The 27,274-nt window shown below is 37.3% G+C and overlaps 6 protein-coding genes and 2 pseudogenes across 9 annotated transcripts; 4 read left to right on the top strand and 4 right to left on the bottom strand.

Annotated features, from left to right (window-relative positions):
- Positions 1-267: 267 nt before the first annotated feature.
- Positions 268-1,113, bottom strand: LOC119992602 (lachrymatory-factor synthase-like). The gene has a single exon (XM_038839377.1). The coding sequence runs from the start codon at positions 1,063-1,065 to the stop codon at positions 556-558; it is 510 nt and encodes a 169-aa protein (XP_038695305.1). The 5' UTR covers positions 1,066-1,113; the 3' UTR covers positions 268-555.
- A 4,534-nt stretch (positions 1,114-5,647) lies between these two features.
- LOC119993738 (auxin-responsive protein IAA2-like) lies at positions 5,648-7,812 on the top strand. 2 transcript variants are annotated; one of them, XM_038840959.1, is made up of 5 exons: positions 5,648-6,286; positions 6,498-6,769; positions 6,870-7,020; positions 7,362-7,426; positions 7,560-7,812. In XM_038840959.1, the coding sequence occupies exons 1-5, from the start codon at positions 5,940-5,942 to the stop codon at positions 7,592-7,594; spliced, it is 870 nt and encodes a 289-aa protein (XP_038696887.1). In that variant the 5' UTR covers positions 5,648-5,939; the 3' UTR covers positions 7,595-7,812. The 2 variants fall into 2 exon arrangements, with proteins under 2 accessions (XP_038696887.1, XP_038696886.1); XM_038840958.1 differs by having other exon boundaries at positions 6,495-6,769.
- Positions 7,813-9,013: 1,201 nt separating this feature from the next.
- On the top strand, positions 9,014-10,919 carry LOC119993683 (mitochondrial import inner membrane translocase subunit TIM17-2-like). Of its 2 annotated transcripts, XM_038840892.1 has the most exons (3): positions 9,014-9,105; positions 9,818-10,658; positions 10,693-10,919. In XM_038840892.1, the coding sequence occupies exon 2, from the start codon at positions 9,936-9,938 to the stop codon at positions 10,620-10,622; it is 687 nt and encodes a 228-aa protein (XP_038696820.1). In that variant the 5' UTR covers positions 9,014-9,105; positions 9,818-9,935; the 3' UTR covers positions 10,623-10,658; positions 10,693-10,919. The 2 variants fall into 2 exon arrangements, with proteins under 2 accessions (XP_038696820.1, XP_038696819.1); XM_038840891.1 differs by having other exon boundaries at positions 9,818-10,919.
- Positions 10,920-12,535: 1,616 nt separating this feature from the next.
- LOC119992966 (early nodulin-93-like) lies at positions 12,536-14,922 on the bottom strand. The gene is made up of 4 exons (XM_038839818.1): positions 14,656-14,922; positions 14,280-14,341; positions 13,249-13,324; positions 12,536-12,841 (listed from the first exon to the last, which is right to left on the bottom strand). Exons 1-4 carry the CDS (start codon positions 14,723-14,725, stop codon positions 12,759-12,761), a joined length of 291 nt encoding a protein of 96 aa, XP_038695746.1. The 5' UTR covers positions 14,726-14,922; the 3' UTR covers positions 12,536-12,758.
- Positions 14,923-15,886: 964 nt separating this feature from the next.
- LOC119993631 lies at positions 15,887-19,420 on the bottom strand (annotated as a pseudogene).
- Positions 19,421-20,304: 884 nt separating this feature from the next.
- LOC119992811 lies at positions 20,305-20,686 on the top strand (annotated as a pseudogene).
- A 507-nt stretch (positions 20,687-21,193) lies between these two features.
- On the top strand, positions 21,194-23,218 carry LOC119993583 (glutamyl-tRNA(Gln) amidotransferase subunit C, chloroplastic/mitochondrial). 2 transcript variants are annotated; one of them, XM_038840771.1, is made up of 6 exons: positions 21,198-21,448; positions 21,528-21,568; positions 22,052-22,107; positions 22,552-22,603; positions 22,718-22,804; positions 22,967-23,206. In XM_038840771.1, the coding sequence occupies exons 1-5, from the start codon at positions 21,251-21,253 to the stop codon at positions 22,791-22,793; spliced, it is 423 nt and encodes a 140-aa protein (XP_038696699.1). In that variant the 5' UTR covers positions 21,198-21,250; the 3' UTR covers positions 22,794-22,804; positions 22,967-23,206. The 2 variants fall into 2 exon arrangements, with proteins under 2 accessions (XP_038696698.1, XP_038696699.1); XM_038840770.1 differs by lacking the exon at positions 22,718-22,804 and having other exon boundaries at positions 21,194-21,448; positions 22,967-23,218.
- A 1,028-nt stretch (positions 23,219-24,246) lies between these two features.
- LOC119993807 (probable 2-oxoglutarate-dependent dioxygenase AOP1) lies at positions 24,247-25,734 on the bottom strand. The gene is made up of 3 exons (XM_038841079.1): positions 25,339-25,734; positions 24,902-25,232; positions 24,247-24,740 (listed from the first exon to the last, which is right to left on the bottom strand). Exons 1-3 carry the CDS (start codon positions 25,710-25,712, stop codon positions 24,480-24,482), a joined length of 966 nt encoding a protein of 321 aa, XP_038697007.1. The 5' UTR covers positions 25,713-25,734; the 3' UTR covers positions 24,247-24,479.
- Between the last annotated feature and the right edge of the window lie 1,540 nt (positions 25,735-27,274).

Raw genomic sequence — 27,274 nt, 5'->3', positions numbered from 1 at the left:
AAAAATTTATTTGATTTACTTGTTCGGACCTAACCCGAATTAGGTTATTCTCCGACTTGGTAAATTAAGTACGTCAGTAATTCAATTCGGGTTAAGATTCGAATATGTAAAATTTTCATAAATACATGATGTTGTCAGACCCAAAACCGACTCGAAATCCATGATTTTTTGTCACCCCTATATTTAGATATCAAATTCGAAAGCAACGATAACCACAATTCACAAATGATGTTAATAATGGAATTGAAATTGAACAACAATTACAAGGACAACTAACAAAAAGATTCTCCCATAAAAAAACCATAAAAAGAAAAGATTCCAAACGCAACACTACATTTTTTTTGATAACCCATAATATATTAAACCAAAGAAGACAAAAAAAAACAATAGGGCATCTTATGAGATGGCCTAGAACAAGGTTGGATGCAATGGGACAGGACCCAAGAACCAAGACAGTAACTACATAAAAACTATCTAAAACAAAGCAGGCAGAGGGCATAGAAACTAAAGACAACAAGTGCAAGGCATGCAAACGCAACACTACATACGGCTGGTTTAAAAGTTTTTAGTAATTGCAATTGATTCCTCCATTTTTTGGATAATTGACTGCAGCGCCAATTTATACATGTTCACTAAGTCTTCAAATTCACACCCTTCCACTGGATCAACGGTGAACAAGAACTCAATCACACACCCAACTTCATCCCCTTGAACAATCTTGACCGTCGCAACGTACGAATTGAAACCGATATTGCTTTCAATTATCTCATAACTTAAGGTGCGTTCTACATCATCAACAGCTATCAATCTCTCCTTAGCCCAGCTAATTGGTCGCTCGTTGAGGCCGACGTCGTCGGATGACAAAGAAATCGAGAAACTGTCACAATATCGGATGCAACCAGGCTCACCGTTACTACCGTGGATGCCATAGCAGGATGCGAGCTTGGGGAAATATTTGTGCAGATTGAAGAAGTCCTTGTAAAGAGACCATATTTGATCGGCCGTTGCTTCCGTTGACTTGGAGGAAACCTTGCCTTCCCACTTGCTCTGCGAACTTCGCTCCATTTCAAGGTTGGCAATAATAATAAGTCCAATAGAATGGTTAAAGGATACATATATGCACCGCTAAGAGAAATTGCTTACGAAACCAACGTCTGCCGTTCACAGACAAGGATATATATATATATATATATATACAACGTCTGCCGTTCACAGACAAGGATATATCTATATATATATATCCTTGTCTGTGAACGGCAGACGTTGGTTTCGTACGCAATTTATATATATATATCCAAACATATGGAACAATCCGCTAAAGGATTACTATGTCCTTTCATGAAATATAATATATAATTTAATATAAGGAAATAACCTAAGTGATCAATCAATCGAAATCAAAGCAATAAAATTATACTACTTCACTGTAATTAACTTAATATCGTTATTGTAGATGACAATATCATATATTTACATCCCAAAGATCAAGGCCCATTGTTGTGACCAAGGGTCATTTGTTGTTGAAATCAAATTAATGGATCAAAATTACCCGGTTCAGGCCATTGCTAGGTGGCTATTCCTGTCGATCAACTGGTGAGATGTGTATTGCTCTGACCAAGCAATCCTTGTGAACGGTGGCGACCTCACACCCAGGCCTTATTAAAAAACATACACCAATTAAGATCGATTTTATTGAAGAAGTGTTGAAGATGAAAGATAATGATTTCAGAAGGAGTATACGAATAAGTATCAGCATCAACAATTCGAGAAAAAAATTGCCTGACACCGAAAAGAATGATCATGACGTAGAGATAAGTTTTTTATGCTTAATATACTGTAGCCTCCGATTATTTGTATAGTAAATGGCAGAATATATTTGACATGATTAATGCTGCCAAACTAATTAAGCTTAACAATTAATCAATAATGCTGGCTGGATCCATGGGAAGCAGATGGCCAAAAAAGATTCCACAAGATCACGTGGACACCCTCAATTTGTGGTCGTCTGTGAAATAATTGCTATTAGCATAGTTTAATTAATTAATTAATCAACCAACAATTTCTTAATTTAGAGTGGAGCCATATAAAAATAAGACTTGTGAATTTATATTCATGTCCTTAAGCTTAACTACACCCTACGGTTCATGTAATTTTGCTGCAACTGCTGCTTTCTATGAAAATTACCACCATCAGACTTGAAAATATTGCTACCTCAGCATGATTGTAAGAAGCTAAGCTTCACCCAAGCTCAAAAAGTCTCAGACAGATGTTCGTTTCAAAGCTGATAGAAAACAGCAGATCGTACTTGAGAGTTGAGATTAACATGTAGAATAGATACACTAATCGATCTTCAGGAATAACTGAGCCCACGCTGTTTTGTACAAGAAATACTATACAACGCAGGTACTTCAAAATTCGTAGAAAGGGTTGCTGTCTGAATCTGAGTGCTGGCTTGCTTTCCTGTGTTTCCAGGAACCAATATATCGTTATCTGATGAAGGGTTAAGTTGATGATAGCGACTGTGGTTAAGCTACCACTGTTTCTACAACCATTTCCTTCTGGTTTATGGGATGTGGGGATCGGAGTTGCAGAAATTTATCACCTCGCTTTGTATAAGTCTTTAATTGATCTTGATCCAGATTACTTTTACAGCTTTGTCCGGCCTTAGACGAACTGATAAATTTCCTATTGATCCTTAAATCTGTGAATATTTTTCTTCTGTCGGAGTAAAACATATTCATTAATATATGTCATCTGCTAATATGTCTGACGGTAAGACAAGCAGAACTTGCTTAGGATGCTTGAAATAACGTCTAGCCCATCATTGTTTTGAATCAAAAAGTCGAAGAATTATGCAGAATTTACGTCTTAAAAGCCATGTATGATATGTGTGTGTGTGTGTGCAATCTGCATGCAATATATATCTAGAAAGCTGAATCTTCTTATCACTGAAATGGTGAAATGTAGGGTTTTTGAATCGACCCAGTTTCAATGGCAAGTTTGTAACACTTTTTAGTATATGATATGACTCACATTTGACCTCCGATTGTTTTCAGGCGGAGTGGAGGACTTGGGCCTTTAAGCCCATGATCCTTAGTGGGCTTTCAATAACATTTTTGGGCTGACTAACCGTATGGTCCTTATGTTCAGTTGAAAGTCGGGTCCACTTTGTAGCAAAATTGAAGGGATAAGGGGCTCCAATGTTAGTTCTAATTCTCCCCCAAAAATATGTTAAATCATGAATTAAAATGTGTTGTTGAGTATTTTAGTATTCATAATATTAGGATATATAGTTGATTTTGAAAAAAAAAATTTTAAATCCTAGATTCTAAACCCTAAATTCTACACGCTAAAATCTAAATTCTAAACATTAAATGTCAACTCCTAAAGTTTAATATTGTATTCTTTTAAAAAAAATTCATGATTTTTGAGAGAGAATTGAAACCCTATCCCAAAATTAAAAGCCAAGATCGATGGAGGAATTAAAGGACGTATTGTTTGGAGAATAAATGCAAGCAAAAAATCGATCGATAACTGAATTATCGGTTTTTTTAAAAATATTTTTTTAAACAACCGATCGCTAATTGAAATAATCAATGATAAACAATTGATCGATCGGTTAAATTTATGTCAAAAATTTGACCGTTTTAACCCCATGATACGAGAGTTGTGGGAGAATGAGGGTGACTGAGGGATTAGATGGCCAGTGAAGAGGCAGGAATGCAATCATGATAACAACAAACAACAAAGTAATGAAAAAGAGCAGAAAGCAAAAAACGAAAAAGTGAATTAGGCAGCGAATTCCATCATATCTATAATTCTATATCAGTGGAATGTAGGGGTCCGCCATTATTGGAGATGCTATCAAGTGCAAAAAAAGGTTCTGTTTTTATGCTTATTATCATGACCTAGCTTGACTTTCTTTTTTTCTTTTAATTTTTCCTTTTAATTTTTTTTTGAGTCCATGTACATTGTACTACCTACTTATCCCATTCATTTCTTCCTAAAATATTTTTAAATAAATAAATAAATATGAAAGCAATTTCAAAGTAAAAATGATTATCAACACATGCACAAACACACACACACACTAACACTAGTATTGCTTATTAAGGTTTAAAGAGGTCTCACTTACTACTACTACTACACAGTACACACCCATTACACACGGATTGCTAAAGCTAGCATGCGTGAAACATAATGTCAACCTTTTTATTATGCTCCAAAAGAATACCCTTTGCCATAATCCGACTCAATTATTCTTGCAGCAAATTGACTCACCAAACAACAATTTTGTGATCACCCGTCACCATCTTTATATTATCATATAAACTATCAAGCCCAACTTGTTATTATCATTTACTTTTTTAAACCAATAACAACTTGGTAGACGTGCTCTTTGGATAGTCCATTAAACCCAAACTTGATCCAAACTAGGTATATACAAACGGTCACCCGACAATTTAGTTGGGACAAGACATAACAAAAACTATTTGGAAATAGCTACGTCAGTTTAGAATTGATCTCCTAATCTCTCGGGCGAGATTCTTTACATTCCAAGTTAACTAGCTAGGAGATTGCAAAGTGGATGGTGTTTGTATTAACCGTTGTGTGTGGATCTGACGGTCTATGTTTGACCCATATCGAATGTCCAAAAAGTACATTTACATGATGTCATTCTCGGTTACCAGGAATAAAATGTGCGTATTAAAATAGTCAGTATGTTTGAGAGAAATTTGACATACATAAAAAGAGCTAGAGTGTTGACCAATTGAAATGCTTAGGTATGATCTTTAGCTATCAATTGTGTTATACCGAGTGGTGTTTACTTGGTAGTGGATGGAGCATTTAATAGACTTGGCAGCCATAGAGTGATATATATATCTATATATATATATAGCTACTGATTACTATTCGCGCTTGTTTGCTACTTCTCCAAGTCAAATGCATTTCATTGTCTAAAGAACAACAGTCAACTCAATTATCCTGATAATAAAGTCAAATTATATAACTTGTCCCCTTTGATGGGTTCGGGAGGTTTTAGGAGTTTGGGGAGCGTTTGAATTGAAAACCTTGATTGGGAACCAAAGAGAGGGGGTTTTAGGAGGTCAACTGAGAATTCAGGGCCAGTCAATGAATTTAATAGTAATTGTAATTGTATTTATATTATATGACGATGTTTGATTTAACTTAAATTTTATTGTATTTTTAGTAAATCACATTACCAACACCTAACATATATTATAAAATTTATAATCACAATTCCCGTCAAAACTTGGTATTCTGATTACACGTAAAAGGATTCTTATTACATTGCACTACATTTAAACCAAATGAGACCTTGCTTTCTAGGAATTTTTGTCCGAAAATGAGGATTACTTGTAATTGGATTGGCAATGAAACCAAATCAGTTATGATAGGGATCCCAATAATTGTTATCCTAACTGTTGAGTTGTACGCACATGAGTTTATGTGCGTCATGTGGAATGTGTGGAGCTCACTTGAATCCTATTCATCTAACTCGGATAACCGAGATCGCAACTGGTGGGATCTTTTATCATTTTCAAAACCAAATTAAACCTAATGAGAGGCGGCATAATTAGAAGAGAGTGCATTTTGAAGAGACAAAGAGTCATGCGGTCTAGTATGTGACCACAAACACAAACCACACTCTGTAAATAGCGTGTGCGAGGCTCCTATTTCCATTTATGGCGAGGTTTGTTGTGAGGGAATCAATCTCCTTGTAATCTCCTCCTGTTCATGGCCCTCCTCGCAATATAATTGAACCATTTTCCTCTTCAAAAGTCAATGAAACCAAACCCAATACCCATCCTTGTCATCATATACACACACTCTGTTTCTTGCCTAGGAAACTTGGGAGACTTGTCTATTCTTTTCTTTCCATTGATTTTCCTTCATTTTCTTGGCCGAGAAAAGAAATGGAGAAACATCCCAAGTTGTTTTATCAGCTGAAATCAGAGGACAAAAAGCTTGAGCTCAGGCTTGGTCCTCCTGGAGATCACAACACCATCAAAACAACAACGAATGGAGCCAAAGCTGTGGTACTTGGGGAGAAAACAGAGAGAAACAGTGCTGCTTATATTCAGTATCCATTGATGACCCAGATGGGGTCTTTTATTGGACTGGATTCTGCAAAATTATGTGACTCTGCAGTGGTGGAGTTGCAGTGCTCAGATAACAAGGCAGTTGCAGTGTCTGCTACTCCTACTACTGCTTCTTCACTCCCTGCAAATGGAGAGACTGTGGCTAGTGGTTCTCATAAAAGGTAAATTACTCTCTTTCTTACTTTTTCTTGTGAGAGAAAATGGTAGATATGATGATCATGATTCAGTCACTTGCTCTGTTACATGAATTTAAGTTGAAAAAAAAGATGGGTTCTGCTAATCATGCTGCCATAAAGAAATTTTGTGTTGAAAAAAGTCCTCCATTGTTTTTTATGATGATGAAAGTGTTATTTCTCTGCTCAAAAAAAGCAGAACTGCAGCTGTTCCTATTGTGGGTTGGCCGCCGGTTCGCTCATTCAGGAAGAAACTCACAGACAACTACGCGTCGAAACTGGAGTCCGAATCACCAAAGAAAATTGCGGAGAATATAAATGGGAAAGACGGTGGAACTGAGAAACAACACTTGTTTGTGAAGATCAATATGGAAGGTGTTCCAATTGGAAGAAAAGTGGATCTGAAAGCCTACGATAGCTATGAGAAGCTCTCAGTTGCCATTGATAAACTCTTCAGAGGTCTCCTTGCAGGTTCTCAAAACTTGTGGGGAATTTTTATTGTAGTTAATCACCTTATTTTTTTCTTTCTTTCTGGTTGTTTATGATAAGTGTTTTGGTATCCTTTTCTTAGCTCAAGGAGATTTATCTGCTGCTGGAAATGAAATCGATGCGGATGAATCGAAAGGAATTGCAGGTTCAGGGAGTGGAAGAAATGGAGAGTACACTTTAGTTTATGAAGATTATGAAGGTGACAGGATACTTGTTGGGGATGTACCATGGCAGTAAGAGCTTTTCTTCTCTTCTAGTTAATTTGTTATCAATTTATACATCAAGATTGGAAATTTGAAACCTTAACACAGTTGTAAAGTTGCTTAGATCCAAGCCCAAATACACTACAGATCTTGTCAGCTCCGGGTCACGGGCCACCCGAACGGATTTGTTTTTCATGAACCGTCATTATTGGTTGTTAGATTCAGAAAATGTGTCACTCGTCTTATATACCACTCGGTTGGATTATGTCAATCTGATATGAGAGATAGTCTTGATACTTAACACAGTTGTAAAGTTATTTAGTTACACTAAGATATCACAATTTGAATTCATAATTTTACTTTGTTTGCAGAATGTTTGTGTCAACAGCGAAGAGACTTCGTGTGTTGAAGAGTTCAGAACTTTCCACTCTTCGAAGTGAGTATTTAGTAATTTTATTTTTACGGTTACATTTGGTTCTCAAGTATTTACAATATAAATTAAAATACACATGAATCTTTGGAAACCCTAACTAAATTTGTAACTTATGTGGAGAATGTGCTGTCTTCAGATAACAAGGGAGAGCAAGAAAAGACATCACTTTGATTATGCAGTGGAGAATGTAAGATCAATCAACTATGTAAGAAATTGTGACCTGTGATTGTACTAGTGCTTGTTTTGCTGGAGGGGAATTTGTTGGTTTGTCAGCCTTGCCATTTGAAGTAACTTTTTTTTTTTTGATGGATACATTTGAAGTAACTGATATACAAGTACCATGTTATGTATATATTTCAAATTAGTTGACTTTTATCAGTGTCTTGTCATTTTAAGGAGATGAAACTTTAGCTTATGTGTTGAAACAAATTTCAAAATTTTGGTTTGTATATTTAGGGTTTAGCTCTCGATTCGAGTGACATTTCACCCTTCAACATCACTCGGTTTGGACTTTCCCTTCGTTTCACCCAAGCTTTATCCTAGTCATGGTTAGATCATCCATGCTTGGATCTATAAATAATGATAATTGTCTATGAAGACTCGCCTTGCCTACAGCTTCGATGAGTTCCCTTAACCAGTTCACTGTCTAGGTCATTTCTACCTATCCATCTGTGTCGGTTTTGGGTATAGGTACCCTTTCGTTAAAGTCGTTTGAGTTTTTCCTGAGAGTATGGTGTAGATTACTTCAGTGTCATAGTGCCTGAATCTCGAACATAGATTCAAGGTATTTTCTCTATCCCTTCTTTACTCCGAGAAAAGAGGGACACTTTATGTTCTTGAACCAATAACCATCTTTCAATATTCAACGTTTCGGTATGTATAGCAAATATTGAGTTTTTGAAGTGATTTTCTTGGTTTTGCTTGATCATTTGTATTGTTGTGATTCAAGTGTATTAACATCAAGTGCAATATTTGGCATGATGCGATTCACCTTCATCTTCATATAAGCACACATTGGTGCTCTTGGCTCAAATGGTCCACATTTGTGATTGAATTTGAATAATTGCTTCCGTGTTTAAGGTGAAAATTAAAAAGACATAAAAAATGATCACTGGATTTAATATTATGAAAAATACTATTCACCCCCTCTTTTATTGCCATTAAATCCAACATATATTTGGAAATTTTCTATCTGTTTTTGAAGGGTCAGATACCACAAATATATTAAATAACCCTAATTGGAGGCCAAAAGAACGGGAGGCAAAAACAGGCACTTGCACAACCAAACTGGTGGAGTAGTCTAGCTAACTATAGGATGAGTCGATAATGGAAACAAAATGTGGGTCAGTTGTTGATTGATTATCGGTTAGTCGATAATGGGTCAATTGACCGATAATGATCGATAAAACCGACTCATTCCAACCTTAGTTGTTGATTGATTATCAATTGATCGATAATGGGTCGATTGATTGATAATGATCGATAAAGCCAACTCATTCCAACCCTACTTCGCAATTGCCGTTTAAAGAATAGTCAAAGGGACATGCACGAAAAAGTGAAATAATGAAAAATTCAGGGGCCATTTTGCAAAAACATTGAAATACATCTCGCCCATAAAGCATCTGCGAGCAAAACCCTAGTCTCGCTTTTGTTCTTCTTTCAAGTTTGCGCTCTCCTTCCAGGTGTGTCTCTTCTTCTCTGAATCTGTTTCATTGATTACCCAGAAATCGAGGGATGTGATCTTTTATCATTTGCGTTTCCCCTTCTTTCGTGGCTACCAAACAGAGCATGTATCGATCTGATCTATCTCTTGATTTGATGATTTTGATGTATTTTAGGATTCTATTTCTCTTGAGAATTCCAGCTTCTATTGTTCTCTACTGGTTTTTGATTTTGTGTCGTAATTTCGATCCATCAGCTATAGAATTAGAATCACATGCACTGGGGATTATTCTCTTTGATATATTGATGATCTATTTTTTTGCTTTTATTTTGTATTTTTTTTTTTGCAAAAAATATTGAATTGGATGAATGATTATGTTCTTTTTAAAACGCAGTGAAGTTGATTATTTTGTTGGTTAGTTATATATAATGAGAAATCAACATATTGCGACAATTTTAAAACTGTTGGGAAGTTATATTTGAGACTAAAATATACTTCGTTTGTTCTTGGCCTCTGATGCTGTTTTTGTTTGAAATAAGATGATAGTGGTTCTTTAATAATTAGATAAATTGTGGAAGTTCTGAATAAGGCACCAATTTCGCATGACTAATTATGAAACATGGAGGCATAGAGTGGGGGGTGTGGCCAGGATCAGCTGAAAATACCCAAGTCCAAATTTTTATATTGTTGTGAAATAGATGATATGCATCATTTTTCTCTCCGCTTTTCAGGTGTCTGCATGGTTCCATTGGTTGGTTCTGTCAAAGAATTTGGTTTATTTCCATAGTTAACGAGATCTCAAAGATTTGAACTTCATATATCAAGTGCTAGATTCTTGATTTTTGAAACATGGGGACCCCCGAAACATCTAGAGAACCTTGCCCCGACCGTATTCTGGATGATGTTGGTGGTGCATTTGGAATGGGTGCTGTTGGAGGTTCTGCTTTTCACTTTATTAAGGCTATCTACAATTCCCCTCAAGGTGCACGTTTGAGCGGGGGCACTCAAGCGGTGCGCATGAATGCACCTCGTATAGGTGGCAGTTTTGCTGTGTGGGGTGGGCTATTTTCCACATTCGATTGTACAATGGTGTATGTCCGGCAAAAAGAAGATCCATGGAACTCAATAATAGCTGGTGCTGCCACTGGAGGGTTTCTCTCAATGCGCCAGGGACTTGCTGCTTCTTCCCGGTCAGCAGTATTTGGTGGGGTCTTACTTGCTATGATTGAAGGAATTGGTATCATGGTGAACAAGCTTTTGAGTGCACCTCAGAATTTGCCAATGATGGAAGAGCCAGCACCCGATATGGCTGGTTTACCTGGATATCCAATGGGACAGTTTCAAGGTCAGGCTCCGGTTAATGTTGAGATTTCAGGACAGGATTCGTCTTCTTCTTCATCTTCCTCGTGGTTTGGAGGACTTTTTGGTGGTGGAAAGAAGCAGGAATCTGGTTCAAGTAGTGGAAGTAAAACAGAGGTATTGGAGAGCTTTGATTCAACAAGTCCTCCCCCAGTCCCGTCGTTCGAGTACAAGTGAAACAACGTAAGAGCCATTGTAAGCCAGAGATTAAGTTCTTTTCTTGGATAATGGTGCTCTTTTACTCATCTATTTTATTGAACTATTCATTATCCTCTACAGATTTGTAATCAGATCACTGTGAACTGTTCTTTCCCATATATCTTAGCTCTTTATTACAGACCCACAGTGGTTACTATTTAATAAGGAGCTTTAGGTTCAATGACTGTCTGTGCGCATTGCTTTTCCTTAATCTCCTATAGTGTATTCTTTCCCAATTTATATATTGTGTTTTTTGGCGATTGCCTTTCAACTTTGCATGGCAGTGTCTGTTCAGCCCTACTTTCACCAAGAAAATGTGAGAATCACTGTTCTCTTCTTGTAAAGACGTTTTGAGAAATGGAAAACAGGTTATGTCACCAAACACAATTGCCAGTGAAGGCCTTCGTGCATTCACTGCCTGTCGATAGACCATGTGTATAGTGTGTGTATGTGTCAGCAGTATATGATGAGTTTCAGATAGAAACAAGAGCTTTTCTTGCAGGAGGCTTTGGTGGAAACCTGTTCATTGGTGATGAATTTTGATAGTAAGAAAGGTTGAGAGCTCATTTTGATACAGACTCTCAAGTATGTATGTAATTCACTCCAGAGCTTTGAAATTGACAGTCAAACCTCTTAATCTGAGTCCATCAAATTTGATTCGAAAATGATTTATATCCATAACATTTTCGTCCGTAACCGGTCATAACAGTATTACGGTATCTAATTACATTGAATTTCATTATTATGTTATCTAATTATGTTGACTTTTGTTATTACGTTATCTAATTACATATTATGATTGAATTTGTTAGGGATACGTAGCGCTCCCGAACTCCCGAATTTGATTTATGGTCCATCGGTGTCTTTAGTCTTTCCTGTGGATCTGGGAGTATAGCTGATCATGGGCCGGCTCAGGATGGGCTTGAAAGGTTTTTCTGACTCCATGAGCTTGGGCCAGGCCACTGAAATTATCGGACCAAAGTCTGGTCCAAATGAAAATTTCTACGAAGAGCACATTTGAACTTAAATTTAACCCATTTCTGGCCCACGTGCAAAAAATAATTTTCCAAGCACATTTTTCACTAACCTGCATCTGCACAGCACAGCACAGCGCAGCGCAGCGCAAATCCTAACCATTCTTGTCTGAGTTTGTCAAACGGAGCTGCAGTGATCCGGACAATTGAAGAAACAAAAAAATTATGTGGGACCCGCCTTAAAGAAAAAGTAGACCAAATTTGCTCAAAGGGTCAAAGCAGTGGGCAATTATTATTTCCACGATAGTTTTAGGTGAGAATTGGTCGGGTTTGGTGAGTTGTTTTCCTCTATATGAGGAGACAAAGCATAAAGGGGTACTGCAGGCTTCTGTAGTGCCGGATGCTGAGCTGAGAGTCGTGACTCGTGAGGCACTGGACATAGAGTGGTGCACCGGAAAATGTGCCTGGTGTCTAACATGGCGTCAAGGTGGAGCTCATGTATGGGTTATGAAGCTCATGATGGAGATGTTGGCGGGAGGTGATGCAATTGTTACCGAGTAGAGTTCTCAATGATGGAATTATCACTTGAAGAAACTCGTGTTTGTAGCTAGACAATATTTTTCATAATGAAATTTTCTTGAGATTGTGTTAATTCCCCATTTCAAATTCTCTTTGATTTATTATTTTTTATTCCGGATCACATGAAAGACTCTATAACCCCTAGATCAATTATGACTTAGGTTGAGACCCTATACAAAAAGATAACACATGATGATATTCACACACGTTAAATTTGAGTAAGAACCCATATTATAAATTGTGATAAATGAAAACACTCATGGAACTTTAATTTATGACATCCCACTTGCGTTAAGAATTAACGCGATCAAATTCATCATTTCATCCAAATGAGGATCATGGAGTAATTTAACAACTCTTTATTTCAATCTAAAGCAACATGATCACATAAGATTTATAGACTTCCTGTGACCACACAAGTTTAACTTCATGCAGAACATTCGTTTCAGCACTCCACTGCAGGAGGAAAAAAAAAACAAAAGAAGTAGCTAAAACATCTTCGCAAAGAACAAGGCATGTATTATTCGGTGAAGCTGGTGTGATGCATAGGCCCGGCGAGCGTTCAAGTTGTTTTATAATGGGTATTTCTTTTGGCGCCCTCCAAGATGGTTTTGTCAGCAGTGATGAAGAAGGAAGCTACCGTCACTGTTCACCAGTAAATAAAGAGCGATGAGTCATAAAATTTAAAAAACTTAGGCACCTTAAGGCTCTGGGTAAACTGGAAGCAGATGAAGATACATTTTATTGCTCGAAAAATTTCATCTCTCTTCGAATCTAACATACAAAACTTATCTACGCGGAACAAATTAATCTCATCTCAAGACTGGTTACAATCTTGAAGATGTTACATGTAAGCTCATTAAGAGAACAAGAACCAAAAATGTTCAACAAAGAAAGAGTCACAAATGCAATCCCAAATGGTTTTCCTTTTATTTCAATGGAAAAGGCAGTCCTCTGTGGTCAACCGTGTATGTGTATCTACGAAAACTAATAGATTTTGTACATTATATGGAAGTAATAAGTTCAGTGAAACCTGTAATTTCTGATCTTACCACTGGATATGATCAACGCCTGACCAGTGTGATTGAGACTCGCCTTTGCCCAAGGAATGTAACGGACTGCAGCCAACTTAGATATGAAAAGAGAAAAATAAAATTAATAATTGAGTTTCTCCTAAGCATCTGAAGACAATAGCATGTCCAGAAGAGAAACACATTAAATAAATGGAATTGCACAAATTCAGCAGGCAAGAACATATCAAACTAATCAACAAGTATTCTCTCAGTCTCTCGGTTGACAAGAGAACCTACAAGTTTTTTTTTTGATCTCTATGGCCTTCAAAGTATGAGTAAATAATATGCAGAGTTGCAGACACACTTTTTAACATGTTAGTTTTATTTATCTACATCATAAGATCCATAGCAGGTAGCTCAGATGGTAAAATCCAATAGTTTGCAGAGGCTGCTGCATTGTTGATTTCAGGATCAGAAAACAATGAACAACAAGATGATGGATGTCAGGATCTCCATTGAAAAGCCTACGTAATCAACATGTTTGAACGACTATAGTGAAAAAGAAAGGTTCACCAGCTAATTCTTACATGACACCAACCACTCTGTCAGACGAGAGATTCGTGATTTGGAAAAATCATGAACAAAAGCATGAGGAGGGAGAGGGGAAGATAATCGTAAAACGAAATCTGATAAACAAATTCACTCGACATTTTAGCCCATTAACCCTCCTCACAGCATACTGTTAATGAAGATGTTCAATACCAATAACAACAAGACAATATCCACTCAATGAAATAAAGATTAGAGAACACAATTCACTCAACAAATGAAAAACGTAAATCCAGGAAACTCTTGGCAGAATTCTAGCATGTTAATCCTAATCCATATGACAAACTAAATATCACCATAAAATAAATTTGGTTTCTTCCAATACCATCATGTCAAAAAACCCTATCCCTTGTCATCTAAAATACACGAAATTACCAGTAAAAGTACGCCGGTTATTGTGTGAGGGAGAAAAAACATTAAAAAAATTAAAATATAAACGTATTTAAACAGGGATGGCATACCACGGGCACGGCAGTGGCAATAGCTGTGACGAAAGCCGCCTTGGAACCGGCAATAAGACCTTCTGCAGGTTTATACAAACACCATACACATAATCAACCAACCATCCGCACAAGAAACATGGCATTAAATTGAAAATTTAACACATCGATATCGAAGCTTCATATAGTTCATTGAAAATGCGAGAAATTTCATTCAATTTACGATCCAATGCATAAATTAAAAGAATCTCAGTCTTCGTATCAAAAATTTCCTTAATTTTCTCGGAAGCCAATCAGTGCGTGAAAGGCGAGTCGAATCTTTCGCTACAAGATTCTCAAACAAACAAAAACGGATTGTTAAAATATTTAGGCATGAGTGAGAGAGAGAGAGAGTTACCTTGTGTGCTATTTCTCGATCGCTCCAGCTTTGCATCTTCAAAATCCCTCATTTCTGTCGGAATTCCCATGGTGTCCTCTAAAATCGGCGAAATTCAGATCGCGAGAGCGGAAGGAGGAGAGTCGTGTCGTAATGAAAATTTTCCGGCTGTAAATCCAACCCTTCTTGGCCAAAAATGGATACATGATTTTCTCCATTTCAACCTAAAAACCTATTTTAGATTCTTTCTATTATCTGATATTGCGTGAGATTGCTGCAACTCCAACCCTTAGCCCAAAATAGATATATGATTTTCTCTATTTTAACCCAAAAATTATTTTAGATTATTTCTATTCTAACACCACTATATAACTATATAAGCATATACCCTATTTCAAGATCATATCAAATATTTTCTAATATTATTTCAAAATTATTTAATATAAAAAAATTCAAAAGATTCATCTACCTCTCAAACATTCATCTACCATTCAATTTTATCTACCTATCAATAAACTCATTCATCATACCGCATCCATTCATTTTCAATTCTTCTTCTCAACTTCACTTATTTATACTCTGTTTTTCTTTCGAATTTGAACATTCTATATGGCTCACCGTACTCATTTGATTAATCCATTCATTTTCAATAATTCTTCTCATTTTCACTTCGTTTTTCTTGCAAACTTGAGCATTTTATATGGCTCATCGTAATCGTTTAGTGAATATATGTTACCCGAGGAGGATGATGAATTCAATGATGATTTACCTTGCTCGCGATTGTTATAGTGGATGATGAAAAAGAGCATCTAGTGCCACATCAAGGTTCTATGATAGGTCATTCTATCATCTGTCATGCTCGAGTTGAAGGTCATGAAATATTTTCGCTTGACTATTTTGTTGAAACGCTCATAATCATCCCAGCTAATTTTGAATGAATTGTTCACTATTTCTCTGAATTTTAACTATCCTCAAAGGTTTTTGATCATATTTTATACAAAAAAGAGATGCTCTTAAACGTGCTTGATTTGCCCCCCGTTTAGAGTGGGCCCCATATTTTTCAAAACTACTACTACCAATATAATAATTTGCCCAAATGACCACATTTAAAAATTAGCCCAATAACATTACATCCAACCCATAAAAACATAGGTAAGTATGTCTTTTTGGCCCTTCTTTCAAAACAGAACAATGAGCAGCAAATTACTCCAAAATAAAGATAATCAGGACAAGTTGAGCAGCTCCTGAGAATTGTGAATGTCATATAATGATTTATATATAACAAATGAATCAAATAAAAAAAATGTCAACGAATCAATGTATTATTCTACATCGCACTGAAGCAAAGGGCCATCACATTTTCATAAGATGATCTTCTTGTATTTGAACTTAGGGAACTTGGAGCTAACAGAATTGCAGTTTCATGAGAGATCGTACAAGTATCCTGTTTGATTATAATTTCACAACGAAGATCTTACCATAAGATTCCCCAACTGATCAGTTAAAAAACCCGCAATTATGGCTTCCAAGATCAGAAATGGCCAACAGTTACTGAGGTAAATAAACCCTTATAGATGCGAGGGATCAGCATTTTGGATGATCCATGGATGTTCAAGAACCTTATGTAATGGAAGGCGTTGTGAAGAATCCTTGACGAGCATCTGTCATCATAAAAGAAAATTTCAGAATACTAAGAATAAAACCTGGAATCCTTGTATGAAAATTTCTCATAGCTGCGCCAGCGGGTTTAAGGACAAAGAGAGTGAAACCTGACTAATAAGGTCCTTTGCAGCAGAGGATACAATTGGTTTAGGGGGAAACTTCAAGTCCACTTTCACTATCCTGAAGATATACAGTAGGCAAGTATCATAAGCAAATTCAAAGAGCTCAGCTCCAAAATATATATAAATATATAATATAATCTACATGGAGAATTGATAAACTTTCTGGAATTGATGATGCACCTTCTATAAGTGTCTGAGTGTTCTTTGGCCTCAAAAGGAGGGACCCCATAGAGAAATTCATAACATAAAATGCCAAGGCTCCGGATATATACAGTAGCATCGTGCTCCACGCTTTCCACTGCAAAAGCATCATAAGAACATAAAGCAAAAACAGTTCTAATATCTTGAAATGCACCCTAACCCTAAAGTATCAGCAGCAATCAATTTGTAAAAGTTGTAAAAGATAAACTGAACAGATCATAAAAGTTATGACAAGAAATTGAAAAACTCTTTTAAGTTCAGAAGTTAATGTACCCATCTCAGGTGGGAGGTAATCCAGTGTGCCACACATTGTTCGTCTGCGGTTGAATGTGTGCACTGACCACCCAAAATCTGCAATCTTGAGTTCACCCTGATAAGAAAAACAAACTGACACAATAAGCAAACTACAAAGTCATATTGATCAACAAAAAACTATGTTTTTCCTGGATTTTGGTTGTCACCTGTGCCCCAATCAACAGGTTCTCTGGTTTGATGTCTCTGTGTATTACATGCTTCCCCATGAGAATAAATCAGCGCGCGAGCTAAAGATGCTACATACTGTTATAATTTGACAAATGAAAAATGATAATCATTTCCAGCTACCAAAAACTATGCTATATCATACTGATGTGCACCTATCAGAACATATATAAAGTACAATATATGTACGCAGACCTTTACCCCACATAATATGTGGAGAGACTGTCACCAGCAACGGGCGGGAACGGTAAACAACTCTCATGCACAACGCTTTCGAAGTAAGTATGATTTATGTACTATTACCAAGATTATAAAGGGTGGTACCAAGATTATAAAAAAAGGTAAAAAAGATAAACAATTCCCGCACACAAAGGCTCCCGCATAGACAGACAAGATGTTTGCCCCAGGCTATTACGAGGAAAATTGAACATGTGACCTCTAGGTTGCACCCCCTGCAACTCTACCACTGGACCACATGTCCGCTTGTCAAGATACTTTTGGAAAAATTCAAGAACTTGGCTAGTGCACAAACAATGAGAATTAGGAGCATAAAATCAGGTTTCGGAAACCAAAAACCAAAGGTACTAATGACTCGGAATAAGTGGTCATATAAATTCAAATGGAGGAGATATGAAAAATGTTGCACAGAAACAACTCACAGTAGCAGCACGCCTTTCACTGTAGTGTTTACACTTCTGTAGTTCCTTGTATAGCTCTCCCTTTGCTGCATACTCCAAGATCAAATATACCCGTTTCTACCAAAATTGCATGTAGAAGAGTAGAGTAAATCAGTTATATTATTCCACCAAGCAACATTTTTTTTAATGAAAAACACGTAGAAGGGGCATAAAAGTTTCATACCTGGTCATAAAAGTATCCATAGAGGTGTAGTATATTGGGGTGTCGTAGATGACTTTGTATTTCAACTTCCCTCCGTAGCTGATGTTCCACTTGTGATTGTTGCAACTGACTTTTAAAGAGCACCTTTAGAGCCACAATATGATTGCTCTGTTCAAGAAGAAAAAAAGACCAAATTTTTGGCTCATTCATTTCCATTTTTTCCGGGTTCTGACTCCTGAAGTAAAAGAGAAAAAAGTATGTTTCACCATTGTCCACTATAGATACATATATGAACAGATATCCCATTTAATCAGTTAAACACTAACAATCTATGATTATTCTTTGTTTCAATTTGAATCAAAATGATTCTATGATTATTGCTCCCGATTTGACGGCCCATTATATGTCCTTTCGATATCGGCGACAACAGCCAATACTTTGAACCACCTCACAGCTGAGTGTGCATAAAAAGACTAAATTCCTCTAATTCACCATGGGGACTGAAAAGATTCCAGAGTTTTATTTGATAGGGTTACACCCAAATCCTAAGCAATAGAAAACCAGAGAAAAGCTGGAATATATAAGATAATCCATAGACATATTCTTTTGTTCAAAATTAGTGCAAGCCAAAAAAAATATTTGAGCAGTACAAACGTACAAAGAATTCATGGTAAAAAAAAACGCAGAACTAACCCTCTTTTCTCTTGCCAGGTAGACATGACCAAATTTTCCTCGTCCAAGTGGCTTGCCAATGTCGAAGTCACTAAGCGTCCACCTCCTTTTCTGTATTGCCGAGGTCTCTGAAGAAGCCTGTTCAAGAAAAAAAACTCTACTTGGAACCCAAAAATTATGTTCACAGAACAACCAACCACAATCAAGAGACAAAATCAAAAAAAGAGAGCCAAATAGCCAATAAAACCAGCACAAGCTACAATTACAAACTACAATGGATACCCCGACTCCATATCCCCAAAGTTTCAAATCCGCCAACAGTGCAATCCCTAAAATTAAAAAAAGCCTAAAAATCCAAGCCAGCGATTGAATAACACAGACTACAGAGTTAGGGAAAGATAAACCAATAAAAGGAGCACACATAATCAAAATGTTGAAAGAGCTGGTAATTATTGTGCCATTCTGCATTCGTTGCCAAGAACCAAACAGAACAAAGGACAAAGAAAAAAGTCACCCCGTATATTTAAAAAATAATCCACACCTTATAAATAAGAAAAGACAACAGTTAGGGAAAAATCAAACGAAAACCCTCGATTTCAAGACCTAGTGCGCCAAGAACCTTAATAGCCACCGTTGAAACCTAAACAATTCACAGTTTCCCAATCCCTTTTACCTTCCCTTGCGTTTGGGTCTCTGCAGCAATCGCCATGGGAGACACGGTGGAGACGATTTGATTTTTGGAGAGAGGAGAGGGAAGGACAGAGGGGGAGAGAGAATCGGTAGAGACGAGGAGGGACAAGGAGAATAAAGCACTTCGCAACGGTCGAATTTGAACAGACCGCAACGTGGGTCAACGCCTCTCAAGCCGGTTCTTTCAAATTTGAGGACTTCTTGATCGGGCTCATGATAGTTCGGCCCACTATCAATCGAACTGGGGAGTGTGGCTACAAGAAATTTGTGGGCCGCCTAGATTCTAATCCATTACTCTGACGGAACTGGGCCGACAAAGGAAGCTTGGTTTGTCACTTGTTCTTCTACCTTTGTCAGCAACGTGTCATATTCAAGGCCCACCCAAATTTGCAGATTCCCATTTTTGCAATTTAATCCATTTTTCTCTATTATAACAAACCTTTTCCCTACTCTTTTTTTAGATAACTTTTTCCTTACTTCACATTTTTTTACCGAGATAATCACATTATACAAATTTGTAACATTCGATATGAGTTTAAACTCGAATAGGTAGCCCATACGTACAGAGGTTAATTTCTCTTTGTACATTCAATATGGACCTAAACTCGGGTCAACAGCTTATGCGCACAGAAATTTCTCACCTAATGACGGGATAAATTGAGACAAAACCCAACACATAACCACAAAAATACTATTCTTAGTGGAAATCGAATTCAAAATCTTCCGAGCGTAATCTCAAGCATTCCCTACTTTACGTTTTTACGTTACATACGAGAGGCTTTTGTATGATATATATATATATATGAATACAAAACAAGGAAATGAATACACAACTCTATATATACACTCGCTATCTCAGCTCACAGAACTCGAGAAGAAGAAGAAAATCTCAAATACTGCCACATACCACATCTCCCTGTTCTTCTATATACATGTCAACCTCATTGTTCTACATATATATTATGAGCCGAAGCACCAGTCTTTCCTTGCTCTCAATTCAATAATGTCTGAGCAATCAAGACAAGGGAGGCAGACCGTCTATGGTGAACCAGCACCAACTTCACATAAAGCCGTCAAGGTCTTGACGGCAGCCACCATAGGTGCTGGACTCTCACTCCTGTCTGGGTTAACCTTGACTGGGACAGTGATGAGCCTAATCGTGGTAACTCCACTTCTAGTCCTGTGCAGTCCAGTTCTAGTCCCAGTTTCAATTGCATTGTTCCTGGCCTTCGCTGGATTCGTATTTCCCGGTGGGTGAGGGGCGGCGGGGATTGCGGTGTTGGCGTGGTTATATAAGTATGTGAGTGGAAAACACCCTCCAGGAGCAGGCAAAAGAAAAGTTGGCAACTAAGGCTAGGGAGATGAAGGAGAAGGCTAAGGACTAAGGAGTATAGGACGGCAGGCTACTACTCAAGGATCTTGAACGTAGATAGTTGTGATCACTGGTTTTATGGGTTTGTTTGTACATGCATGGATTATGTTGTTGGGTTTTGTGGCTTAATCTGGTGGTTCTACTAGTTAATAAATCCTTAGGTAACTTGTTCTCCTCCTCAAATGGTAACAAACCTTAATTCCTGCTAATTAAAGGAAGATGTAACACTGACCATACTTTTCTTTTACAACATCTTGATCAATGACTCATAAAAGAGAGGCAAAAATATATATATATATATATTGGGAATGCGATGCAGTGTGTCCTTTATCCTCCTACAGGGCTACTGGACTGGAACGAATCAAAAGCACAAAAGGGGTATTTGCTACTGAGTGGTAGTGCTACTTTCCATGCAAAAGCTCATGGGCCTAGCAATCAGCCCACAGAGAGCGTCCACCCAATTAATGAATTGAAATTGCAGCCAAAGCCCATTTAAAGCAGATAAGGCCCATAAATCAAATAGGGAGTTAAGGTCAGCCGGAGCGCTCTCTATCGGAATAACAAAGGAGAGAGAACAATGGCAAGCAGAGGTTTGCTCCTCTTCAAGGCTCCGTTGCCGAAGCAACTCTGCTTCTCTCCGAAATTCCCTCTCCATTGCAATATACTCAACGGATTTCGTAGCTGCTCAACAACTACAACAACCGTGTCCTCTCTTCCACCACCAGACGTCGCTCGTTTGGCTGAAACTGCCCGTATCACTCTCACTCCTCAAGAGGTAATCAACACTTGTTGGCCATTTCATGGGGCTTTTTTTTTTTCTGGGTTTGATTTTATTTTCATTCGTTTCTTTCCAGGTAGAAGAATTTGCGCCCAAAATTCGGCAAATGGTAGATTGGTATGGATTTGTGCCCTTTTTGCCTCTCCCTTAATGAGCAATTGTTCATTTTCTTCCTGATTATGTAATTCCTGTTAACGATTTCCAACAACCATGTGACGATAATTCGTAAAGGTTTATGTTATCTGAACTACTATTAACTGATGTACTGCTCTTTAAACACTATCACAGCAGTTATAGAGTCAAATTAAGCAAAATAGTGTATTAGAGGGCCTCCTACTGTCGGTGGGCATCTTTTCCTTGAGCCCTTCACGCTTAATTGCAAAAAAAGCTATGGTTTTGATTTCATATTGGTTGCAAAGCAAGCTTTTGGTCCTTTTTTTGGTGACCCCAGCATAGAAAGTGGGCGTAAACCTCAAGCCGCTAGAACAGCCCGCACCACCGCTTTTAGTCCTCCTAACTCCTGCACCTTATTGAGTATGACCATCAAGTTATTATGTGTTTTGTGCTTATATATGACTTTCTTTTAATTCCTTATGGCAGGTTTGGACAACTCCAAGCAGTTGATCTTAGTAGTGTTGAGCCTGCCCTTAGAGCAGGTACTGCAAATTTCTTAATACATATTCTGAATGGATTGCTTCGTAGTTGGTTCAGAATATAATTCATAGTTCCATGTTCAAGCTTCTTGATTGTTAGGATTGATGCTAGGATTATGTTTCGTCAAAACCATATTGTAAGACATTCTCATCTCTATTTTTTGGGAATTCTCTGAGTCTCCTTTCTCCAAATGATGGAATGGTGTTATCAATGCTATATACTGAACAAAGGCATCCAAAAAAATGCATAAAAAACTCAAAGCTTGTCATTCGTCGAAAAATTGCTGAAGCATAGAGCAAACCGTTCATATTTATGATAGAGCCCTGCTTGATTGAATGAGCTTTTTACTATAAGATTTGTTTGCTAGAACCAAGGCTGTTTTTGAGTTGTGAAGCTAGATATTTAGTTTCCGTTTATTCTTGCTAATCTCTCTTTTACTTTTGCAGGTACAGAAGTCGACAGCTTTCGGGATGATATTCCAGAATCATTTGAGAATAGGTGAGTGAGTTTTCTAACATCATCCCTAGCATTACAGCACTAGTAGCTTGAAGGCTGGTGGGCCATGCCTTCAGTGAGTTATATTTCTTAAGGTTGCTTGTTTTCCCCCAACAGGAATGCCATGATAAATGCTGTTCCAAGCTATGAAGAGCCATATATCAAAGTTCCCAAAGTTCTGAACAAGGAGTAACACTAATTTAGGTAACTTGTTTAACCTCATGAAAGTGCAATCATTCCATATTTTTGGTTTTCTCACAGCACTTAGAAGGCCTCCTCCAGTTCTTTGATAACAGCTAGTTTAACATTTTCTATTACAAACTGTTTATAAATGGTATTTATATTGTAAACCCTGTGCATCTGCAGGTGTCCTTTGGGAGGATGGGGTTTGTATTCAACTTCTGCAATGTATCATCTAGGTGATTTAACTCTTATATTTTGCATTTTTTGCTTTATTAATGGAATCATGAAATGAGATCTTCCCCTATGTGACGATTCGTGTGAAGAATCAAGTATTGTCCTTTTACTAGATCATCCAGTTTGATCTGTGTTAATAAGCTGCATATCTCTCATTGAAAAATGAATAGTATTGCTCAACTTTTCTTGCGAGTCTGGTAAGACACAGTTCATAATATTGGATTAGATTATGTTTGTTGCTCATGCAAATAATATAAATGCATAGGAATCTTCTCAAACCCTCATAATATTGGCAACCCTTGATATGCTACTTTCGTATTTTTGGCTGCTTAGCTGAGCTTTTTCTTATTATCCAAAATAAGAATGAATAATAAGGATCTTGTTATGAAATTTCTTATTATCCCAAAGAAGCAATGAGTTTTTGAGTTTGTGGAAAGCAAGTAAATAAGTTAACTTTTCTCTCTCCCTCTTCTCTAAAACCACCTGCCGCCTCCTCTTTCAAATTTGGAGAGGAATCAGTGCTCTCTTCCACCGACTCCTCTCCCCTAGTGTTTTTTTAATGTTCAATAATATGCGTGGATAGTAGAATTCTCTCTTGCATTTCTGTTTGGGAGATAGTTTGTGACGCAACGCGAAATGATCAATGGAAATACAAGCCTAAATTCGCAAGATCAATCTTGGAATTCACCAAGGAAAACTAGTTGTAAACCAAAGAGTTTATTGACTTCAATAATAATCCAAATAACAACCGATCAGCAGCTTAAATAGTCATTAGGAAACCCTAATTAAGTAAAAAGACTATCCAAGACATTAACTAAAACAAAACAAACTAAAACGAAAAGTTGATCAAATTAATAAAACTTTGACCACCCGTCAGTCTATCTTAAACAGATAATTGAAGCATGAGAACAATCTCAACCGGGCAAGCCCCGCTTGGGACGCCATGGAGGATGAAAATTAGTCTTCGGAAACATGTTATAATAGCAAATCTGCCAACCGAGTCAAAAGTTATGACTGTTTCTTCTCTGCAGCTCTTTTTCTCTGCAGCTCTTTTGAGTTTTACCATCTCAATTTCTTCTTGATTCTCATCAAATCCTTCATCAAACGCGAACACCACTCGTTCTACGTCAGTTTGATTTCAAGATTGATGTATTAACGGTGTAATAGCAAGAACCGAACCTAAACTCACTCTCAATAACACAATATAGGTGAAGAAGGGAACAAAGAGAACTACCACCATGAAGTGATTCTTATTCAACAAAACATAGACAGTACATACTAGAGGCTACATAAACCCTTGACAATCGTGGAGAACATTCTCCACCACACAACAACATGACAATATAAGAAATACACCATACAAATAAGAACATTACAAACATATATGTAACTTGTGCAAGCATGCAGCAGCAATGCACTATCCATACTAACAATAGCAAGAGCCTTACAATCCCTAACAGAATTATATGCCACAATAAGTTTTAATGTTGGAAACTTCAGGTACAATTGAACTAGGATCAAAATGTTCAGCCAAGAATTTGAGGTATTCGAAATGATCAAAAGGTTTAAATTGTAAAGGGTGTTCTTCGTCCACCAGCTCTTCTGGAACCGTCACCATGTAGCCTTGTTTTGGGACTGAAAACAACCCTGTTGTGTACCTTGTTATATTTCCTCTCATCATTACACGATGAATCGCATTGAACAGATTCCCATTTGTCCATGCCTATACAAGATTCAGACAAATTATTCACGTCCATGAAACAATAGTAAGAAAGGATTCATTATGATGTGCAGATAAGGTGTTTGATGAATTGCCGCTTTGAACAATACATGTATATATGTGTGTGTGTTTGTGTGGGAGATAAGTGTAGTCAGTTAGCTTACATAGAGAGCATCCCCAACCATGTAAAAAAGAGAATTAGCAGAAGATAGTTTGACGTTGATCCAGTCTCCTTGCTTTGTCTGTATCTCTAGACCATCCAAGTCCTTTCCAAACAATAGGGAGGTCGTTGTTTTATCAGTGTGAGAAAGTAACCCAGGATGGGACTCATCATGACCGTTTTGAGATGGTAAATATCTATTCACTGTAAGCACATAGTCGGTCGAGTTCATATGTTCCTCCCAGTATTTCTCAATACACAAGCTTTCCAAGACCATCCTTCTAACAACGCCATCAAACTCTGCTACCTGTCTAGAGAAAGACTGTATAGTTTTGCTGCATATATATATGCCAAATATGATCAGAAAAATCAATCAATAGCTTTAGCTTGAATTCTTGGAAAGAAGAAGAAAGAACCAAAGATTGTGACTAACAAATTAACCTTATATTGGCATTCCCTTGAGGCCACAATTTGTTGGTGAAGTTTTCTTCCACTTGTTGCAAGACGTTGGCACAGTCAACCTCCATGGTTTCGAACACGTCGGGGTAATGACCACGATAGCCATGAAAGGGTTTTTCATAAACATTTAGCTTTTTAACATCCGTAGGGAGATCGAAAAGCTCTTCCACGACACCAAAATGGGCCTTTCGGAGCTCCGGTGGAAGTTCGTCGTACACAGCCTCAAAACAACCATATTCTCCCAGTGCTTCCCTTACTTGAACTTTCACTGAATCCCATTCAGGACTCCCTTGATTTAGTGCACCAGGTGTTGTGAAGTCTATGACTGGTAGCTTAAGGGGTGTTTGAGATCCCATTTCTCAGAAACTTGGATTTCGATCTTAAGTTTAATTAGCTTCTGAGGATATGTGGGATACATACATACATATATATATATATGAAGATTGATAGATACTTGCAATGTCAGCTGTAAACTCACGTGGTGCCGACGCAAAAGTCGGTTTATTAACGTGGAGGTGCCATATTCTTTGAGGATGGCAGTCAAACAAAGCCGGCTTCACATGTCGAGAATTAAGACAAATCATGTTAGCATGGGTTGACATGCATGTAAGAAACTAGCCTGCTTTCTCTTATAAATTATGCATACCTTGTAAGAGATAGCAGAGGCGAACGATGAGCTGTAAGAGTGAGCAAAGTAGCAGAGTGAGCCTCAAACTAATCAAAAAACACAGTCTTCCATAAGATTATCTAAACTTTTGATGCATAGGGAACCACTGTAGCATTATGTAAGATTAAAATAATATTTCACTCTCCTATGTCTGACATCATCTCTTTCATCCATCTCACATCCTCTCTCCTCTTTCTCATCCTTCATCTCTCTTCTGCGAATCATGCTACAATTGAGACCAATGGAGTGACCCTGGTCTTGCTGGAGGCGGCCTCGTCCTTCATCATCGTCTTTGCGGGAGGCGGGTATGCACTACACTGATAATGTAATTTTTTTTTTCCTTCCTGCACTTCTCTCTCTCTCACGTACTTTAATTCTGGAACTGGTTCGACTCCGAGACCACTCTCTTCCTCACTCAGAAAGGGTTCTCTGATTATGGAACTGGTTCGACTCCGAGAGCTGGTATCCTCTCTCAAGCACGTTGAACTTGAAGGTCGTTTTGGGATGAAGGATTTGGATCTGAGAAGAAGGATTTTTATTATTTTAGATAATATGATATTAAATTATTATTTTACTATGAAATCGGGATAATAATGTGATATACTTTATTTTATCTGATGATAATAAAGGGATTATTTTATCACAATATTATTTTATCAGATTTTTTAAAAATAAAATTAATTTTTATTAATATAATAATAAATGAAAGAGAAAGAAGTGTTATTTTAATGAAATAGATAATATGATAAATAATCTTATGCATGATTGATTGGATAGAGAATATGTAAAATAGAGAAAAATGACATTTTGTCTGTATTTTAGGGAAACTCATATAGATGCTATAACTTTATAACTTTACTAATAGAATAATGTCTGAAACCCCAAAATATGACGTCATTTGACTCTATGTGAAGTGTCGGATGTTAAATGAGTCATACATTGTTTATAATCAGTGATTATTTCACATGTCACGTAGATTTGAAGGTAAAATAAGGATCATATTTTGAGATTTTGTAGCATTACTGTTACTAATATATACGGAAATTTATGGACTCCACCCGGTAGATGGTTTAACCACCAAGTGGTTCTGAAGGAATCGAAGCTTTCATGATAGGTGGCCGCAATTCACGACACAAAGGATGCGGTCCTTCCTCGCATGGCCACCACTCCTCCTCCCCTTTCACATGATTATTTTGTGGACACTTACCCAGAAAACGGGAAAAAAAATAAGAATGAATACCTTGATAAGGA

The sequence above is a fragment of the Tripterygium wilfordii genome, chromosome 23, assembly GCF_013401445.1.
Source record: "Tripterygium wilfordii isolate XIE 37 chromosome 23, ASM1340144v1, whole genome shotgun sequence".
Classification (NCBI taxonomy): Eukaryota; Viridiplantae; Streptophyta; class Magnoliopsida; order Celastrales; family Celastraceae; genus Tripterygium; species Tripterygium wilfordii.
Note: the sequence above shows the minus strand (reverse complement) of the source record. Positions and strands in the feature narration are given on the sequence as shown.

Coding starts and splice junctions, on each gene's coding strand:
- LOC119992602 (XM_038839377.1), bottom strand. CDS start 1,065: ATGGAGCGAAGTTCGCAGAGCAAGTGGGAAGGCAAGGTTTCCTCCAAG.
- LOC119993738 (XM_038840958.1), top strand. CDS start 5,940: ATGGAGAAACATCCCAAGTTGTTTTATCAGCTGAAATCAGAGGACAAA. Junction 6,770..6,869: donor CTTCAGAGGTCTCCTTGCAG/GTTCTCAAAACT, acceptor TCCTTTTCTTAG/CTCAAGGAGATTTATCTGCT. Junction 7,427..7,559: donor AGAACTTTCCACTCTTCGAA/GTGAGTATTTAG, acceptor TGCTGTCTTCAG/ATAACAAGGGAGAGCAAGAA.
- LOC119993683 (XM_038840892.1), top strand. CDS start 9,936: ATGGGGACCCCCGAAACATCTAGAGAACCTTGCCCCGACCGTATTCTG.
- LOC119992966 (XM_038839818.1), bottom strand. CDS start 14,725: ATGGGAATTCCGACAGAAATGAGGGATTTTGAAGATGCAAAGCTGGAG. Junction 14,342..14,655: donor ATCGAGAAATAGCACACAAG/GTAACTCTCTCT, acceptor ATAAACCTGCAG/AAGGTCTTATTGCCGGTTCC. Junction 13,325..14,279: donor TTGCCACTGCCGTGCCCGTG/GTATGCCATCCC, acceptor TTCATATCTAAG/TTGGCTGCAGTCCGTTACAT.
- LOC119993583 (XM_038840770.1), top strand. CDS start 21,251: ATGGCAAGCAGAGGTTTGCTCCTCTTCAAGGCTCCGTTGCCGAAGCAA. Junction 21,569..22,051: donor ATTCGGCAAATGGTAGATTG/GTATGGATTTGT, acceptor TCCTTATGGCAG/GTTTGGACAACTCCAAGCAG. Junction 22,108..22,551: donor TGAGCCTGCCCTTAGAGCAG/GTACTGCAAATT, acceptor TTACTTTTGCAG/GTACAGAAGTCGACAGCTTT.
- LOC119993807 (XM_038841079.1), bottom strand. CDS start 25,712: ATGGGATCTCAAACACCCCTTAAGCTACCAGTCATAGACTTCACAACA. Junction 25,233..25,338: donor CAAGGGAATGCCAATATAAG/GTTAATTTGTTA, acceptor ATATATATGCAG/CAAAACTATACAGTCTTTCT. Junction 24,741..24,901: donor TGGTTGGGGATGCTCTCTAT/GTAAGCTAACTG, acceptor AATCTTGTATAG/GCATGGACAAATGGGAATCT.